Source organism: Ascochyta rabiei, chromosome 9, assembly GCF_004011695.2.
Source record: "Ascochyta rabiei chromosome 9, complete sequence".
NCBI classification, from domain to species: Eukaryota; Fungi; Ascomycota; class Dothideomycetes; order Pleosporales; family Didymellaceae; genus Ascochyta; species Ascochyta rabiei.
This window is the reverse complement of record NC_082413.1, coordinates 1-18,331: the sequence shown is the minus strand read 5'-3', so window position 1 is coordinate 18,331 and position 18,331 is coordinate 1. Positions and strand designations below refer to the sequence as shown.

General features: G+C 49.3%; 5 protein-coding genes across 5 annotated transcripts, besides 12 other annotated features; 4 read left to right on the top strand and 1 right to left on the bottom strand.

Moving 5' to 3' along the window:
- The first annotated feature begins 535 nt into the window (after positions 1 to 535).
- Positions 536 to 2,131: a mobile genetic element.
- Positions 1,643 to 2,294, top strand: EKO05_0005586 (uncharacterized protein; the record flags this gene model as incomplete). The annotated part of the gene is made up of 2 exons (XM_038939643.1): positions 1,643 to 1,957; positions 2,094 to 2,294. The coding sequence occupies 2 exons, from the start codon at positions 1,643 to 1,645 to the stop codon at positions 2,292 to 2,294; spliced, it is 516 nt and encodes a 171-aa protein (XP_038798601.1).
- Positions 2,132 to 2,166: a tandem repeat.
- Positions 2,167 to 5,848: a mobile genetic element.
- Positions 2,169 to 2,224: a tandem repeat.
- Positions 5,041 to 5,122: a tandem repeat.
- A 34-nt stretch (positions 5,849 to 5,882) lies between the features above and the next one.
- Positions 5,883 to 13,060: a mobile genetic element.
- EKO05_0005585 (uncharacterized protein) lies at positions 6,197 to 7,921 on the bottom strand (the record flags this gene model as incomplete). The annotated part of the gene is made up of 1 exon (XM_038945767.2): positions 6,197 to 7,921. The coding sequence occupies one exon, from the start codon at positions 7,919 to 7,921 to the stop codon at positions 6,197 to 6,199; it is 1,725 nt and encodes a 574-aa protein (XP_038798599.2).
- On the top strand, positions 8,219 to 10,573 carry EKO05_0005584 (uncharacterized protein; the record flags this gene model as incomplete). The annotated part of the gene is made up of 2 exons (XM_059636640.1): positions 8,219 to 10,007; positions 10,065 to 10,573. The coding sequence occupies 2 exons, from the start codon at positions 8,219 to 8,221 to the stop codon at positions 10,571 to 10,573; spliced, it is 2,298 nt and encodes a 765-aa protein (XP_059492623.1).
- Positions 10,409 to 10,474: a tandem repeat.
- EKO05_0005583 (uncharacterized protein) lies at positions 10,769 to 11,881 on the top strand (the record flags this gene model as incomplete). Its single annotated transcript, XM_059636639.1, has 1 exon — positions 10,769 to 11,881. One exon carries the CDS (start codon positions 10,769 to 10,771, stop codon positions 11,879 to 11,881), a length of 1,113 nt encoding a protein of 370 aa, XP_059492622.1.
- EKO05_0005582 (uncharacterized protein) lies at positions 12,062 to 12,508 on the top strand (the record flags this gene model as incomplete). Its single annotated transcript, XM_059636638.1, has 1 exon — positions 12,062 to 12,508. One exon carries the CDS (start codon positions 12,062 to 12,064, stop codon positions 12,506 to 12,508), a length of 447 nt encoding a protein of 148 aa, XP_059492621.1.
- Positions 12,200 to 12,228: a tandem repeat.
- Positions 13,061 to 13,249: 189 nt separating the features above from the next.
- Positions 13,250 to 18,224: a dispersed repeat.
- Positions 16,345 to 16,391: a tandem repeat.
- Positions 17,434 to 17,610: a tandem repeat.
- A 2-nt stretch (positions 18,225 to 18,226) lies between the features above and the next one.
- Positions 18,227 to 18,331: a telomeric repeat.

Sequence of the window (18,331 nt, the reverse complement as noted above, 5' to 3'; positions counted from 1 at the left end):
CTACCAAGGTATCTCTTTGCAAAATCAAGAACATTTCTTCGTTCTCCTTAACAGATTGTGAATTTAGGCCTAATACAACTACCAATGCGGGGTATGTATGGGAGTAAGGGAGATAGACTAAAAATTAAGAACTTTGTTTGCTATCTCGTAAAGATGTCTTTGTTGCGCGATTTTTCTAACTGCCAATGCAGGGTATGCGTGGAAGCAAGGGAGATAGACTGAAAATTAAGAACTTTGTTTGCTATCTTGTAAAGACGTCTTTGTTGCGCGATTTTTCTAACTGCCGATGCAGGGTATGCGTGGAAGCAAGGGAGATAGACTAAAAATTAAGAACTTTGTTTGCTATCTTGTAAAGATGTCTTTATTGCGCAATTTTTCTAACTGCCAATGCAGGGTATGCGTGGGAGCAAGAGAGATTAGCAGGAAACTAAGAACTTATCCTGCTTTCTCTTTACAGAACGTAGATAGCCACTGTTTTCTATAAGTAGGGGCAAATTTCTCTTTTTTCTCTTCCTCTACTCTACGCTTTACTTGTCTATCCCAGGGCTGCAACTGGAGGCAGTACTTCCTCCAGTTTTCAACGTACTAGGATATTTATTTTCCCTGCGTAGACTACATCACGTATAGCTAACTCCAGAAAACTTAAAGCAATTAGTCTAGTTAGGTTTCTACCAGTCAATTAACCCTAAATTTAAGTATGTTAATTAGCGCATTTAGTTATATACTCTAGCAAAATTATATCCCTACAGTATGCGTGGTTACGTGCGTTAGGGTTTTGTGTTGGAGGTTGGGGTAAGGTTCGTGAGGTTGGGAGAACCCAAGCGACCAGGTTCGGAGACGTTCCGAGATAACGACCAGCGATTACAAACGTTAACCACGCGCGTAGTCGTATCACACATATAAGAGGTAGGACGTGTCTACAACGCAATATATAACATACAGACTGTAGTTAAGTATAGTAAAATACAAACAATTACTAGTAACCTATAGTGTGCCAGCACAACCCTGTGTTGCTAATTGTTATTATTTATCTACAGTTCAACGTTTAGCAGCAATTATAACAGAGGATAGTGTTACAGGCAAGTATTTTAAGCATTTGGTTGAGTACGCGTTGGCAGTTTGCAAAGAGTGTAGACACGGCGTTTTGCCTAGCCAGGTCAGGAGTCATTTGCAGCGTCATCGTGTCAGCCGGAAGTAAGCCGAGTTAGTAGCAGAAGACGTAAGCAGTTAGGCTAGATTAATTTAATATATAGGAGAGTTAGAAGTGCTAAGCTAGGCTATTTAGCCTATACATCAGTTGCTAGTTTACGCAGACAGGTTAATGTGTTAGGTAGACGCAGACCATTGCTGTCAGATATTCTGAAGCGCAGAGGCAATAAGGAAGTATTGGCAGAAGACCTACAGTTAGTCAGTAGCAGGAAAAGGAGGTTGTCTGAGCTGGGTAGAGAAGGCAGAGATACAAGAGCGCATCAGCAAGGGTTATAAGAGAATCTATTGCCAGCAGTTGTTAGTCTAGGGCCTAGGGTCGCAGTATTTTAAGGTTAAGCAGCCTAACAATAATGGCCTAGACGTTGTGCCAGATAGCGACGCGGCATAGGCGCAGGTGGGCGAGCAGATGGCTAAGGCGTGGGCTAACGTCAAGATGCGGACGCAAAACACCATCCAGGAGGGAGAGAAAGACGAGGTAAACCTGTGGTTGGAGCGGACGCAGTGGTTGCCGTATTTAGTGGGCATGGAGCGACCTGAGCTGATGGCGTGCATCGAGGAACCCGTGGCAGAGCCCGATCCCAGGCAGGAGCAGCAGGCCGAGCCCGTAGAGGCAGCAATGTGGGCAGCGATGGAGGGATTGGCGCGGTTCAGTCAAGCGTCTGTCATCCACCGCATCGGCGTGTTCGTGCGGCTGGAGGCGATCTGGACAGAGAAGCACCAGACGCGATTCTATCTAGCCGTTGCAGCCGTACATGGACAAGAAGTCGATTAGCAACCACACGCGGCCGTGGCAGCAGATATTGATGTTTTTTGCACAAACGCAACAGGAGCACGCATAGAAGAGTCCAGCGTATCGTTTCACCTGCCAGCAGCGAGAGGCATAGGAGGCGTTGGTCGAGGCGGCGGAGAGAAGCGTCGAAGGAGAGGAAGAAGAAGAGGAAGAAGAAGAGGAAGAGGTGGAGGACGAAGACGAAGAAGACGAGACTATGGCAGACGTCGACGAAGCCATCGACGAGATAGAGACAGACACAGCCAAGCCTACCACTAACGCCATTAGTAAGCTAGAGAGGTTGTTAAGCATCTAGAAGGCGTGTTTAGAGTTTTGCATTGCGTTGTTAAGCCAGTTAATTACGCGCAAGGAGTACAACAGCCTGTTAGTGTGCGCATTAGCTGTGTTAGGCGTGAAGGAGAATAGATAGAAAGGTGCCGAGCAGTATCTGCCTGTTTTGTCGGCTGTTATTAAGGTGGCGCGGTTCATGGTTGTGCAGCAGGCGTTAGAGTTGTTAGGCCTGTTAGATAATAAAGACGAGTTTGACAGTGACAGCGCGTACAAGAGCGACAACAGCAGCAACCTGCCCTAACGCCGGCGTAAAGGATGTTTACAGTTCGTGCAGGAGATAATAGACTGGTTTATAGTGCGCGGCAGCCACAGCCTAATGTAGTAGATGTTGGATTTACAGACGTACAGGTTGAAGATCTATTACAACACCACGTTACGCAGCCACGTTAAGTAGGTTAGCTGGGACAAGTTGTTGTACAAGAGTTTGCAGTTCAGCATAGCGCAGTTCCGCGGCATAGTGCATAGATTGGCGACAGAGAGTTAACGGTTGTTAATAGACGAGTTGTTGTTTGGCAACAGCAAGGTCGCTGAGCCTATCCCTAGTGTGCCGTGGGACGGTTTGCGCGACAACCCAACTGACGAGCGGCCTGGGTAGAATTTTTTAAAGGACCACCGCACGCGCATGCCCGTTAATAGAGAGAGGTAGTTGTTCCAGCAGGTAGGGCAGGACGCCGCCATCAGGGACCGATTCATGCAGCGGGGCACCCGTTCGGGCATTAACACGCAGGAGGTGGAGCAGTACATAGATCGAGTAGTTGCGTTCTAGGAGAAGTTAATTGTGTTGATACACATGGCGGGCGGACAGCCAGCAAGAGCCCCAGAGATCATAAGCATCTGGCACAGCAACACAGTTAAGGGCGGGCACTGTAACATATTTATTAAGGACGGCATAGTTGTGTTTGTGACGCGGTACCACAAGGGATACAGCGTGAGCGGCGACGTTAAGATTATCTACTAGTATTTGCCGCGCGAGGTGGGTGAGCTGTTGGTGTATTACATGTGGTTGGTGTTGCTGTTCCAGCAGCAGTTGGAGGTGATGGTGTGGGAGAAGGAGGTGATATTGTCGCACATGTGGCCGGCAGACCTAAGCAGCCGCAAGTGGACAAGCGACTGGTTCCAAGAGACGTTAAAGCGCAAGAGCAGGATCAGATTAGGATTAGAACTGACGATTCCAGCGTATCGCGAGATCGCTATTGGCATCAGCCAGCGGTTTTTACGCAGGTCCACTGCGTTTCAAGCAGACAAGGGAGACAAGAACAAGGAGTGGAACAAGGAGAACACGTGGTCAGCTATTGCGGACATGCAGGCAGGGCACATAGTGCACATCGCGGGGATGATATACGCACAAGGCATTATAGAACAGGCAGGGGCAGTAGCAGACAAGAGGCAGCAGTTCTGTATGTCGAGCACGGATTAGCACCGGTTTTTGGGGTTCCAAGCAGGCGTAGACGACGACGACAGGTGCAAGAAGCGCAAGCGGGCCCCGTTCGAGAGCGAGGCAGACGAGGCGAGGATCGATCGCTGGGGCCGGTTGAGGAAGATGGACACAGCCGCGCAGATGCAGCAGATAATAGGCAAGGCGGCCGAGTTTTGCGGCGTGCAGAAAGAGGCCATTAACGCTATTGTTGCCGGCAAGAGTCACGTCGTGGCAGTGATGCTGACTGGGGCAGGCAAAAGCATGTTGTTTATGTTACCAGCATAGGCCAAGCAGGGCGGTACAACGGTGGTTGTAGTGCTGTTGATCGCGTTGCAGGGAGACATAATGCGGCAATGCAGGAAGTTGGGCATATTGTGCGCCGAGTGGGACAGCCGCCGCCCGCCAGACGCAGCCGCAGTCGTATTAGTGACGCCTAAGTCAGCAGTTAGGGAAGAGTTCGCGACGTTTTTGAACCGGTTGCAGGCAACGCGACAGCTGGACTAGATTGTAATTAACAAGTGTCATATTGTATTAAACCGCCAGTACGATTTCCGCAAGGAGATGCAGAAGTTAGGCAAGTTGGCATCTGCCGAGACGCAGATAGTGATGTTAACAGCAACATTGCCGCCGAGCGAGGAAGACGAGTTGTTCCGGCGGATGTACGTCGAGCGAGATCAGGTCGATTTGTTCCGAGCCGAAACTGTAAGGACGAACGTAGCGTACCGCGTGATCAGGGTAGGCAAGGCAGCAAAGAAGAAGGAGGTAGAGGAAATGGTGTTGGGCATGGTGCAGCAGAAGTTGCGCAAGCACAAGACAGGGAAAGTTGTGGTGTACAGCAATTTGGTGCTAAAGGTTAAGGAGTTGGCAAAGAACTTAGGTTGTCACGTATACCATCACAAGGCCGTAGGCAAAGCAAGCATGTTAGAAGAATTTGCCGCGGGCAAAAAGCGTATGATTGTAGCAACAAGCGCGTTAGGGATAGGCGTTGACATACCTAACATCTAGTGCATCATACACATTAATTGGCCGTTTACCGTGTTGGATTACGCACAGGAAAGCAGGCGTGCAGGACGCGACGGGTTGCGCAGCAAGGCGATCATGATCGTGCAGGAAGGCGAGCAGCGGGCAGCCGAGGACAAGCAGGCGGAGGTGGAACAGCAGTTGGTGCGAGCGTACGTGGAAGGCATAGACGAGACAGCAACGTGCAGGCGGGTGGTGTTAGACAGGTATTTGGACAGGCAAGAGAAAGAGCGGGTGGTGTGCGAAGAGGGAGAGGAGAAGTGCGACGTGTGCAGAGGAGCAGACGGTAAGGAAGAAGACGAGGAGAAGACGGAGGAGGAGATGGAGGAGGAAGAGAGCGAGGAGGACGAGGGAGGCAGCAGTAACGTAGAGGATACCGACACGGTTGAGGCAGAGCAAGAGGAGGCACGGCAGGTGTTTGAGCAGCAGCAGCAAGCACGACGCGGCCCGCGACAGACGTTGATACAGCAGCGGCAGCAAGAGTTTGCTAACGTGGAGTGGTTGCGCAGGCAGTTGGCGTGGTGGACGAAGCGGTGTGGGATATGCGAGGTGGCGGGCGACGGACAGAGCGAGCACGACGTGCGGCGGTGTTGGAGGCCAGAGAGCCGGCAGGCGAAGGAGATGATTAAGGCAGTAGAGGAGAAGATGCGGTTCGAGGAGTATTCGGGTTGTTTTTGGTGTGGAGTACTGCAGGAGGTGTGCAACCAATAGGAAGATAACAGACGCGGACGGTATCAGAGAGCAGACGGAAGGGATTGTTAATACTGAGGGGTGTTAGTAGGAGGGTTGTTAGGGTTGGTGTACGGGGGCGGGGAGGGCGTGACAGAGCGGTGGATTGGCCGGTTAGTAGAGCAGGGCGTCGATGCGAGTTCAATAGAGGGATTGGTTAGGCATTTAGGGCGCAAACAGGCGTTAGAGTGCGTTAAAAGCAACAGGTTAGTAGGGGAGTTTTGTTAGATCACGCGGTTAATAGCAGAGTAGAGGAGGTAGCAGGCGTAGTGGTAGCCAATAAAAGAGTTTTTCGTTCACAATTTGTAGAAGCAGTGCAGCCGAGTTGGGTTCAGGCCAGGACGTAGGTTAAGAGCTGTAACCTGTAGCAGAGGGTAGAACGCTCCCAGTGATTATACGAACAAAGACAGTGTATTTGTTCGCTTTGCCTATGTAAATTTTAGCGTGAGCACAGACACTTGACTGTATTTGTTCGCTTTTTCAGCGTGAATTTGTTCGCTGTTCCTGAAGTCAAATATTGCTGCAACAATTGCGGAACGTGTACAAAGTGCGTCCCAATTGTATGTTGAATTTCTAGAAGAATCGAGCATACGGTACGTGAGTGGAATATAGTAGATGTTTTAATATTAATGTTCGCGATGTTGTAGGGCAGTATCGATAAGGTATGTAGCACAATGTTCAGAGTTAAGCGCAGGTAACATCTACTCTACAGGATGGAACAATTCAAGCAAAGTTAGCTGACGCAACCGCGGAGCTGGCGTAGGACTCTTCGGCGAAGCATGACTTTGCTCTCTGGTGCTGTCGTCAACGCTGTTGTCAGTTTCGTCGTCTTTGCTGTCTTGAATCTCTTCCACCTCGTAGATGGTTGCTGGCGCCTCCGCCTCAATGCTCAGCGTTTTCTTCTCGTTGATGGGCCCGCCAGCAATTCCCTCTGGCCCTAACCAGTTCTTAAGTGCCTTGCTAGCTGCACAAATGTCTGGACACTCCTTCTTAAGTAGCTTAATCCAGACATGCAGCTGGCCTACACGGAGGGTGCGTTCTATCCAGCGATTCGCAATCTCGTCGTGTGGTATCAGGGTCAGAATGCCCCAGCCTAGCTCCTGACTAATGGAGTACCAGCGCATGGCTTGGCCTAACCGTCGTCTAAACACCTGCTTGTCCTTCTTAGTAGCGTTGGGACTAACTAACTCTACTAGCGCTGCAACTGCCTCTGTGCGGATCTGTCCCTTTCCGTATCGATTTCGCGTCCTGTTGTTGCTAGATACAAAGTCGTTATGCCGGATCTGCGCTATCTTGTTAGAGTATGCTTGACCTAGGAGAGCTGACGCCCATCGAGACTCAATATGGACAGCTGCTAGCTCTGCTTCGTAACGTGTGCACATGTTCCAGGCAAAGCAGAAATCCCTGTCAGCATTGTTGCGCACACTCAGCAGCTGCAAGCGCTTAGCTCCCGCACCGGTCCTGCTCTGGCTGCCAGCGAGCTCGCCGCCACCTCTGAAGGGTGAGCCACGTTCTCGCCAAGCCTGCAGGAACTGGGCAGCGTGGTACCGAGAGGACTGGTTTCTAAGCACGCGCGCTTTCTCTAGAAGGGTGCAGGCCGTGAGGTAGGGAGTTTGGGTGGAGCTGTAGAAGTCCGTGTCATCAGAGACCGGCTGCTTAATGATCCAGGCGACGACGGACTCGTCCTTTTGCACAATAGAGGTGTAGGCAGCCTGCTCTGGAAGAGGAGCCTTGTCGCCAGGTGCTACCAGACCAAGGGCAAGCCGCTTCTTCGCACGCGAAGTGGCGAGTGTCCTGCTGCGTTTTTGCTCCGCACGGCGGTTGTTGTTGGAGATGGTAGTGATGTGCAGAGGGGAGTCTTTCAGCTGCTCATCTGGTTCGCTAGGCTGTGACAGCTGAGGGCTGGCTGGATGTGTCTCATCGGTGGTTGTTCGAGCGCGCTTTGGTGTAGGGGCCGGCGCAGATAGGTGTGGCCGCTTCTTTTGTTGCAGGGGTGGAGCGGAGGCCTGTTGTGAAGGGGAAGCAAAGGGCTTCTGCGCAGACGGCGGCTCTTCCATCCCGTCCTCCGCAAGCGACTCGGCCGCGCAGACCAGACGATCCCAGATATTGTCAGGCAGGACGTCGTCGGCGAGCGTCTCGCGCAGAAGCCAGATCGCTGACAAGACGGAGTGGGCAATGAAGACGGGCTTGCAGACGCTGGCATCGTCACGGGTGGGGATCAGCCATCCTGCGCTGTGCGGACGAGCACCTGGATCACGCTGCGAGCGTGAGATGGTCGCTCGGCAGAAGAAGAGCTTCTCGTAGTCCTCATTCGGCGGCTCGTACGCGTAGTTGCGAACGAAGTCAGCTTCGCTGGCCAGAGGAAAGCTCCGACGACCGCCATCAAACCGCTCTGCGGCGCTGTCTAATGCTGCCAACCAGTGCATTATCGACTTGTGTACTGCGAATGAGGTTGCAAGCAGAAGTTCGGACGAAGGTTGTGCGGAAAGGGGGTTGGGTGTTGTTGAGGTTCTGACGCGGTCACACCGCGGCACCGAAAGTCAGGCCGCGCACGGATGTACCACGACGCCCTCACCAACCAGCGTTAGCGGAGCTGGGAGCGCAATTAAACCAAAAGCAAGATTGATACACAGTCTGTCGATCAATATGCCGGGGGATAGCAAACACTAGGCCAACGGACGTGTTGCATAGCGCCCACTTGTGTCCCTTCTGCTCCTTACACCATGGAACTATTTGCGCAGCTGTTTGAACACCGGCCTGAACTTCGAGTCGTAGTTTGTAAACCATGTGCCACTGCTATTCCACCAGCGCAGATCGTTACGCACCTCAAAGAGCGCCATCCCAAGGTCACAGTCGCTACGCGCAAGAGCCTGGCGGCAGCTGTACGCGCGCTACCAAACCTTGCGTGGAGTCCAGGAGACGTGCGTGTACCAAGGCCGGCTAAGGAGCCCGTCTTTGGTCTGAAAAGCCGAGAAGACGGGCTGGTATGCTTGTCGGAGCGTTGTTGGTATACCTGCATCTCGCTGCAGGGCATGCAGAAACATTGCAAGGATGAGCATGGCTGGGTGAACGAACAAAAGCGAGGGGGAGATATAAGGCAAAAGAGCAAGCACTCGCGCAACCAAGTATGGCGAGACAGCCAATCCTGCCAGCGCTTGTTCAGAGCTGTTGGCTGGCCGGCGTATGTTGCAGTCGAGACGAGCGTTGGAGCTGCGACTCTAGCAGACATCTCCCAGAGAGTGAAGGCAGATCGCCAGCATCAGCGAGAAGAGCGTGAGGCAGCAGCAGCGCAGGATAAGATTAAAGAGGGCATCCGTTCGCAGGCTGATCCGTGGCTAGAGCTCACAGAATGGGTCCCGCACCTACAAGGTATCCCAAGGGCGGCACTTCTGCGCGCTAAACAGCTAGCTGGTGGGGAGGTAGACGCGCGTGGGAAGGAAGAAGTAGCGTTTGACAACACGGGCTTACGCGATGTTTGCAAAGCTATGGAGCAGCTGATACAAAAAGCGTTCAATAGCAGCCGAGCTGAGGTTGTCGGCAGACTCGCACTGGAGATTATCGAGCGACGTGAGGCGGGCGCAGAATCGAACGAGCGGCCCTTCTACGCTAGGCATCGAGTCGGTACGATCAAGAAGTACAGCCAGAAGCTGGTGAGCATCCTCTGCTACCTGTGGCGCACATATGACCAGGTCGAGCGGCCGCCATACAAACTTACCAGCACGCAAGACGCCCTCTTGGTGTCACTCCAGCAAATAGCCTGCTCAGACAACGCTGCGAAGAAAGAGAAACTGGAAGAGCGATGCCTGCGCTTTTGGATCGCCTTGCTCAACCACAGCCTGACTGGCGACGAGCACGAGAGCGCACTGCTGAGCGGAGTGGCTGTCCTCGGCCTCAAGCCTGATCACCATGGCGGTGGGTGGGTTCCGGCGCACGAGTTCTCGCCAACGCTGTCTGCTTTGATCACTACCTCGAAAGCGCTCGTAGTGCATCATGCCCGCTGCCAGCGAGATAAAGCGCTTCAGAAAGACCCTTGTACAGCACCTACTGCGTATAAGCTAGTTAAAGACATGTCTGAACGGTTTATGACGCTGTCCGACTTCAAAGGCACACCCAGTCCTATGAATCAAATGCTCCGCTTGCGTACGCTAGCTAGAACACAGGCAAAGCGACGTAATACTCCCGGTATCGTGTCGTGGGATGGAGATCGGCTTCTCATTGACAAGCAGAGCTTTTCGCTAGCCGATCTCCGGTCGATGGTGAAGGGACTCTGCGAGACGGTGCGGTTGCAGCTATTTAAGGACGTCCTACTCTTGGATCTAGACGAAAGGGGTTGCGTGCGACCCGGGACCACCCCGCTTCCAGAGGTGTCCGTGGACAAACTCGTCGATCAGCCAGCCGAGCTGGCTACGGGCTGGAGCTTTCTGAAGCACCCCGACAACCAGCTAGATAGATGGCAAGACTGGCTTCTAGACCGGGTGTTGGACGAGGCTCCGCTAAGGGAGAGATTCATTCGTGGGATAGATAGCACACAACGGCCGGAACGGACGCTATAGCGCGATGACGCTGTAGCTAGGTACATGAAAGGAGTGCGTCGGTTTAAAGAAGGCCTCTTCACGCTTGTTCACATGTCTGGCGGCGGGCCTGGTCGCGGGACAGAGATTACCTCGATACAGTGCGAGAACAGTGCAGACGGGGTGGGGTATCGGGGGGTGTTTGTAGAGGGTGGCCTGGTATCCTTCACCACCACGTACCACAAGGGGTATAGCTTCAGCAAGCGTGTCAAGACGATCCACCGCTATGTTCCCTGGGAGGTGGGTGAGCTGGTGGTGTACTTCCTTGGGCTCGGTCGACCGTTCATAGATGATCTCCAGATGCTGCACAATAGCGTTGCCCGCCCTACCGCTTTCATCTGGGAGCCAGAGCCGGAGGAGCAGTGGGGCGACGAGAGCGATAGCGAAGAGAGCGACAACAGAGACGAGTACGGCGAAGCCAACCGTGAGAAGGCACGATCCGCTAACCCAGACGGGTACTGGGGCACCGATCGCATACGCCGTGTCCTGCGCAAGCAGACCTTTTAGTACATGAACACCGCTCTCGGCACCCGCGCCTGGCGGCATGCCTACCCAGCCATCCACCGAGAGCTGGCAAGAGATGGACAAGCACGCAACTGGTTGGAAGTGCTCTACTGGAACAAAGCGCCAGCGAAGAGCAACGCGCAAGCGTTGCAGTCCGGCCACAGCCTTGAAACAGAGGAGGGCAACTACAGCCGCTCCATGATGGAGTCTCCCTTTCAGACCATGGCTGAGCGGGAGGAGTTCCGGCGGGTGAGCATGGACTGGCATCGCGTGCTGGAGTTTGCATCCGCCTGGGAGGACGGCCGCATGCACCCCGGTGTTCGCGCGGAGATGGTAGCGCAGCAAGAGAAGCAGGCGCTCCAGCGCTGGTCGTCGCTCGCGATGGTGGACCTCAAGGCAGAGTTCAGGCGACTCGCTGGACGGCCGGACGCCAAGTATCGTGGCAAGCAAGAAGAAAGCCTCAAGGCTGTGATGCAGCGACGGCTGCGCGTGCTAGTTGTTATGGCTACCGGCACCGGCAAGAGTATGCTGTTCATGCTGCCCGCGTCCGTCTCGCCAGGCGGCGTCTCCGTGGTCGTGGCTCCGTTGAATGCCTTGCGAGACGATCTGCAAGATCGCTGCGACCAGCTCGGCATCCCCTGCGCGAAGTGGGATGGAAGAAGACCGCCGTACTGGGCTCGTATTGTGCTGGTGACGCCTGAGAGCGCAGTCACAAAGGCGTTCAGCAGGTTCATTGACGAAAAGCGCATGCTCCATCAGCTAGATCGTATCGTGATAGACAAGTGCCACGTGCTGCTGGAGTCGACACAGGACTGGCGGCCAGACCTCCTCAAGATGGTGGAGATGACGGAGAAGGGCACACAGGTTGTCTACCTGACTGCAACCTTGCCGCCCACGCTGCAGCCCGCCTTCTTGCACACCGCAGGGCTCGATGCCCAGACCGTAACCATATGCTGCGATGAACGCACCACGCGAACGAACATTGCGTACCAGGTGCTAGAGTACACACATGGCACGCTAGAAAAAGTACTTATTAAGCTCGTGGCTGCGAAGAGGAGTAGGTACGGACCTAAGGCGCAGATCATCGTCTATTGTCCAACTGTGGACGAGACGAAACGGCTTGCGAAGCTTCTGCAGTGCTCTGCATACTACCGTCAGATGGGCTCAGACGAGGAAAAGGCACGCATGGTGCGAAGCTTCACCCTAGGCATAGAGAAGCTTTGTACAGCCACGAACATGCTGGGTCTTAGGCTCGACGCTGCAGGCGTCTGGGTGGTGATCCACGTTGCCATGTGTCCCCTGCTGCTCTAATATGTGCAAGAGAGCGGCCGGGCAGGACGAACGGGGCTTGACAGCAAGTCTATTGTCATGAGAGCGTGCTATGTAACAAAAGAGGGGAGGGTAGAGAAGGCGCTCGGCTACAAGCTGGAGCGACCTGCAAAGGAGTTTATGACAGTCAAATCCTGTCAGCGAATCGCGATAGACAAGCACATGGACGGCAGACAGAACAGGCAGCAATGCGAGATAGGAGAGTCGAAGTGTGATCTATGCGAGCGACACCCCGGTAGTACCAAGCAACAAGCCGTTGAAGAAGAGCAGGAAGAGCCAGAGGAGACGCAGGCCGACACTGCAGCAGTGGCAGCAGAGGAGCAGCGCAGATGTATAGAGCGAGCTATGGTCGTTAAAGAGCGGAGGGTTAAGATCCAGCAACGGCGAAGGACGGAACAAAAAGTATATGACCTGGAGCGGCTAGAGCAGCACTTCCAGCGCTGGAGCAATGCGTGCGCCATCTGCATGGCCACTCAGGCTGACCCGGCGCGCCACGACTGGAAGGACTGTTCAAAGGCCAGCGGAGCGCAGATGACATTAATGGAGTCTAAGGTGAAATCTATGCACCAAGTAAAGTGGGAGAAGTATGCGCAGTGTTTTTACTGCTAGGCGCCCCAAGCCATCTGCAACAAGTGGGAGGAAACAAGCATACAGGGTGCGTTTAAGACACAAGGGATGCATGTGCCTTGCCAGTACGATGGAGTGCTCCAGAGAGCAGTAGCTGCGCTGCTTGCCTGCCAGCCACTGATGTGCACGCCATGGCTGGAGCAGCAGATGCAAGACGCCGCGATTGTGCACGGTAGCGATGAGCTCCGGCTTTATAAGTGGCTCGGATTAAAGATTAAGATAGGCCAGAGAGACGCGAGCCAGATGTGTCGTTTCCTATATGCTTGGGAGGAGGGGCATGCAGTCGTATTTAGCAGACTAGAAAGAATGTGTTTGATATAACCGTAACCCGAAACCTTAGGTCAGGAGAAGTCAGGAGAAACGTGCTGTAGGCTGACTTGCGACTGCACGGTGATCATCACAAGTCAGAAAGTGCAAAACAGCCAAATAGCAACACAGACACTTCAGAGACGTAGAAAGAAACGCCCAGAGAAGGGCCACCGACCAAAGTAGTCCCCACAACCAAGTGATACCCGCCAACCCGAGTGATACCCGCCCACCCCAAGTAGAGCCCCCCAACCCCAAGTAGAGCCCCAACCCATGCGGATCCCCCAACTCAAGTAGAGCCCCCAACCCAAGTAGAGCCCCCAACCCATGCGGATCCCTAACCCAAGTAGAGCCCCCGACCCAAGTAGAGCCCCCAACCCAAGTAGAGCCCCCGACCCAAGTAGAGCCCCCAACCCATGCGGATCCCCCAATCCACGTAGTCAGCACCAACCCGCATAGTCAGCATTAACCTGCGTAGTAAGCATCAACCTGCGCAGTAAGCATCAATCCACATAGTTACATGGTCAGCATCAAGCCGCGTAGTCAGCACAAACCCGCGTGGTTCCCCGAGTAGTTCCACAAGTAGTGCGTCAACCCAAGTGGTTGCCCCACCCGAGTGGCACGTCCAACCCGAGTGGGTCCCCTAATCCAAGTGGTTCCCAAGTAGTTCCCTACGTGGTTCCCCAAGTAGCGCGCCAAGTAGTGCGCCACCCCAAGTGGTCCGAAAGTAGTCCCCCAAAGTGGCCTGAAAGTGGTCCCTGCAAGCCAAGGGAGTCCACATCAGTGCCCCCAAGTAGTAAGAGCCAATCATTTAAGAAGAGCCCCCGATCCAGGAAGAGCCCACAATCTGGAGAGAGCAGACTAAACCAAGTAAGTCCCTATCCAAAAGCAGCCGTGCGTATTAAAGAAAGTAAGAGTCAGGACAAAGTAAATTTGGATAGATAGTAGAGTAGTTAAGAAAGACATGCGCAATAGGTAGAAGAGCCAGCAGGATGGTGGATGGGAGAGGTACAAGAAGTTGTTCGTGCAAGAGGGCGTTAATCGCGTTGATCGCGCGAATTTAGATTAGGCGGGGTTGGTTGCTTTGTAAATCGGGTATAAGAATAAATGGTAGAGGGAAAGGGCATTTAAACAGGGTATCAGGTAGATTAGAAAGATGGAACGGGATAAAAATGACGTGGAGCAAGGTGTTTTGGGCGTTTACATAGTATTGTCACAAGATAGAACAGTAGTTAGGGGAAGTTTGGCAAATCCGATTGTGGTGCCGCAGCCCAGAAAGGCATTCCTGAACCCGTAGATGCCGTAGTGCGTGAGAGAGGGGCGGGCGGAGGGCCCGTCAGGTGTCACAAAGCAGTTGGGCAGGGCGGTAGAGGGTAAAGGAGAAAGAGGGGAGGTGGGTGGGGCCGTGATAAGGCATCACGAGCAAAGGATGAAGGAGAGAAGAGAGTAGAATAAGGGTGGGCGGTGGGCCCGTGATAAGGTATCACGGAGAGGGGGTAGAGGGTTGGGCGGGGGGGCCCGTGGATGTGCCCCCGGAGCGATGCGGTTAAGAGTGAAGGAGGGGAGGTGTTTAAGACCGTGAAGCGGGATAGAGAAGAGTAGCAGGTAAGCAGGGTGAAGAAGAGAAAGTGGGTGGGCGGTAGGCCCGTCAAGTGTTACACAAGAGTGAAGAGGCAGTTGTAGAGATAGATAAGCGGTACAGAGAGCGGTTTTAAGGCGAATTTTTTTCAGCAACGCAATAGTAGTAGCAATTAGAGTAGCGTTGTTCATGCAGCAGTATAACAGCGCGCAAGTAGCAGAGATAGGGTTAAGAGATGTATAAAAGAAGAAAAGGAAAGAAAAGAGAAATGAAAGAATTGTTAAGAGAAGAGAATAGTAGAGAGGATAAAGTAAGAAGAGAAGTAGAAAAAGGTAAAAAATTGTTAAAAGAGTGTTAGTAGGATAGAAAAGATAGTTAAATGTAGTATTTAATAAAGAGAGAGTGTAAAAGTATTAGAAAAGATATTTAAAGTGATTAAGATGTAAAGATAGTAAATGAAGAAAAAAGAGTAGAAAATAGAGAAAGATGAAAAGAAAGAATTAAAAAGAAGAGAAGAAAGTAGAAGAAGAAGTTAGTTTATTAAAAGATGTATGAAATAAAAGAGTAGTTAAATAGAAGGTGAAAAGAAAAGAAAGATTAGAAAGAGTAAAAGTTGAGAAAAGAAAGAAGGTTGAAGAGAAAAAGTGTAGAAAGAGGAAGGAAAGGAAAAAGTAAAGTAAAAAGGAAAGTTGTAGTTTGTTAGAAATTTAAAAAGGTTGAGGAAGAAGTAAATAAGGAGAAAAGAAGAGAAAAGGTATAAAAAGAAGTAAAAAGTAGAGAGTATATGTTTAAAGAGTTTATAAAGAGTTTAGGGAAAGAGATAAGAGATAGAAAGAAGAGAGAGATTGAGAAGAAAATTTAGAAAAGTAGAAAGAATAAGAATAGAGTAAAGAAAGTAAGAGGTAAGGATAGAAGAAAGAAGTAGAAGAAAAGGAAAAGAAGTTAAAAGAGGTTAGTTAAGAAGAAAATAATGTTTAAGAAAGAAAGATAAGAGAGTAAAGTAGGTTAAGAAGAGAGTAAGAATAATAGGTAGGTGTTAGTATAGAAAGAGAGTATAAGTTTAGAAAAGAAAAGTTAGTAGGGTAAGAAGTAAAAGTAGTGTAAATAAAAGAAAAGAAGAGAGAAGAAGGTTAAAAAGAGAGATAAAAGTAGAAGGTTTTAAAAAATAAAGAAAGTAAGTTGTAAGAAAGAGAGTAAGAATAAAAGAGAAGAGTAGGGGTTAAGTGTAGGAGAAGAAGTAAGAGTAAGAGAAAGAAGGTGTAAGGATAAAGGTGGGAATATTAGTATAGGAAGAAAGTGTAATTTTAGAGAGAAAAGTAAAAAAAAATTAAGTTAGTAGAGTAAAAGATAGAGTAAAGAGTAAATATAGGTGTAAAGAGAGAAGGAAGAAAGTTAAGGTGTTAGAAAAGAGAGTAGTAGAGAAAAGTAAGTGGAAAAGATGAGTAGAAAAGATAAGAAGAAGAGAGTAAGTATTAGGAGTAAAAAATTAGAGAGAGAAGAGAAAGGTAGAAAGAGAATAAGTAAGATAGAGAGAGGGTAAGTGAGAAAGTAAGTGTATGTGTTAGGAAGAAGGTAAGGAATAGAGTGAGAGAAAGTAGAGAAGAAAGTAATAGTAATAGTTAGGTTTTAGTGTGAGAAGAGAGATAGGGTTTGGAGAAAAGTTAGAAGAGTAAAATTTAAAGTTTTAAAAAAGAGAGAAGAAGGAGAATAGGAAAAGAAAGAGTAGTAGTTTAAAGAAAGATTATTAAAAAGTAGAGAAGATTAGGAGTAGTAGAGTAAGGAAAGGAAAGGATAAGGGAAGTAGAAAGGATAAGAAAAGTAGAAAGGATAGAGAAAAGTAGTAAGGATTAGAGAATAGGTATTGTGAGTAGAAGAGTAGAGGGAAGAAAAAGATAAGAGAAGAAGAAGTAGGAGAGAGTAGAATAAAGAGAAGAGTAAAGTAAGGAAGAGAGTAGAGTAAGGAAGAAGGAGAGAATAAGTGTAAGGGTTAGGGTTTTAGAGTAAAAAGAGGGTTAGGGTTTTAGTGTAAGAAGAGAGGTTAGGGTTAAAGTAGGAGAGAGTGTGGAAAGAGAAGAGGTAGAGGTAAGAGTGTAAGTAAAAGTAAGGAGTAAGGTTTAAGTGTAAGAGAAGAGTAGAGGTAGGAAAGAGAGAGTAGAGAAGAGGGTGAAAGTAGAAATAAGTAGAAGTAAAGGTAAGGGTGAGGGAGAGAAAGTAGGAGGAAAGAAGAATTTAAGAGTAAGAGAGGGTAGAGTGTAAGAGGAAGAGTTAAGGAGAGAAGTAGAGAGTAAAGATTAGAAGAAGGAAGAAAGTAGGGATAAGGAAGAGAAAGTGTAAAGGTTTTAATGTAAGAATAAAGAAGAGTGTAAGAGTAAGTATAAGGGTTTTAGTGTAGGAAGAGGGTTGGGGTTTTAAGTAAAAGTAGAAGAAAAGAGAAAGATGTAGTAAGTGGTAGAAAAGAGTAGAAGAAAGAGAAGGAAGAAGTAGAATAAGTTAAAGAAAAAGTAGTGTTTAAGAGTTAAGAAAGTAGGAAAAAGGAGAAGAAAGTAGAGGTAATAAGTAAAAAGAGAAAAGAAGTAGTAGAAGTAGTAGAAGAGGTAGTAGTAGAGAAGGAGTTTAGATTGTAAAAGGGTTAGGGTTTTAGTGTAGGAAAAGTGTTAGGGTTTTGGTGTAGGAAGAGTAGGTAAAGGTTGAGGAAAAGAAAGGTGAGAAAAGGAAAAAGAAGAAAGAGAGTTTTGTAGTAAAGTTTTAGAAAAAGAAGGAGAAGGTGAGTGTAGGTTAAAGAAGAAAGTAAGAGGTGAAAAAAAAGTAAGTAGAAGGAAGTAAGTGTTAGGAGTAAAAAAGTAGAAAGAGAAGGAGAGTTAAGAAGAAGAATTAAGAAGAAGAGAGTAGAAGTGAAGGTGAAAAAGAGGGAGAAAATGTAGGGTGAGGGAGAAAGAGAGTAAGAGAGTTAAAGAAGAAGAGTGTAAGGGTAAGGGGTAGGGTTAAGTTAGAAAGAAGAGTTAGAGGAGTTTAAGGGTTGGGGAAAAAAAGGGTAGAAGAGAAGGAGGTGAAAATAGAAGAGAGGGAAGAAAAGTAAAGTAGAGTGTGAAGAAAGTAAGAAAAAGAAAGTAAGAGTAAAAGTAGTAGTAGAAAGAGAAGTAAGGATAGAAGGAAAAGTAGAAGAAAGAATAGAAAAGAGTAGAGGAAAAGAAAAGAAAAGGGAAAAAGGGAGTAGAGGTAGAAGTAGTAGTAGTAGAGAAAAGGGTTAGGGTTTTAGAGTAAGAAGAGTGTTAGGGTTTTAGTGTTAGAAAAGAGGTTAGTAGAGAGAAGTAAGTGGAAAGAGTAGGAAAAGAAAAAAAGAAGGAAGGAGGTTTTAGAGTTGTAAAGAAGGAAAAAGAAGGTAAGTGTAAGGTGAAGAAGAGAGTAAGGAGTTAAAAAGAGGTAGGTAGGAGAAGGTAAGTGTTAAGAGTAAAAAAGAAAAGAGATAAGAAAAAGATAGAGAAAAAGAGTTAAGAAGAAGGAGTTAAGAAAGAGTAAGAAAAAAAGAGGTTAAGGTGAAAGTAGAAGAGAGTGTAAGTAAGAGTAAGGTTTAGGGTTTTAGTGTATGGAAAGAGGGTAGGGTAAGAGAAAAGAAGAGAAAGAAGAGAAGAGTAGAGGTAAAAGAGAAAGAGTAGAGATGAGTGTAAAAGGAGTAGTAAGTGTAAGTAAAGGTAAGGAAGAGGGAGGGTTTAGAAGTAGGAGAGGGTGTAAGAGTAAGGGTTAGAAGAAGGAAGAAAGAAAGTAGGAGTAAAGAAGAGAAAGTGTAAGAGTAAGTGTTAGGGTTTTAGTGTAGGAAGAGGGTTAGGGTTAGGGTTAGGGTTAGGGTTAGGGTTAGGGTTAGGGTTAGGGTTAGGGTTAGGGTTAGGGTTAGGGTTAGGGTTAGGTTAGGGTTAGGGTTAGGG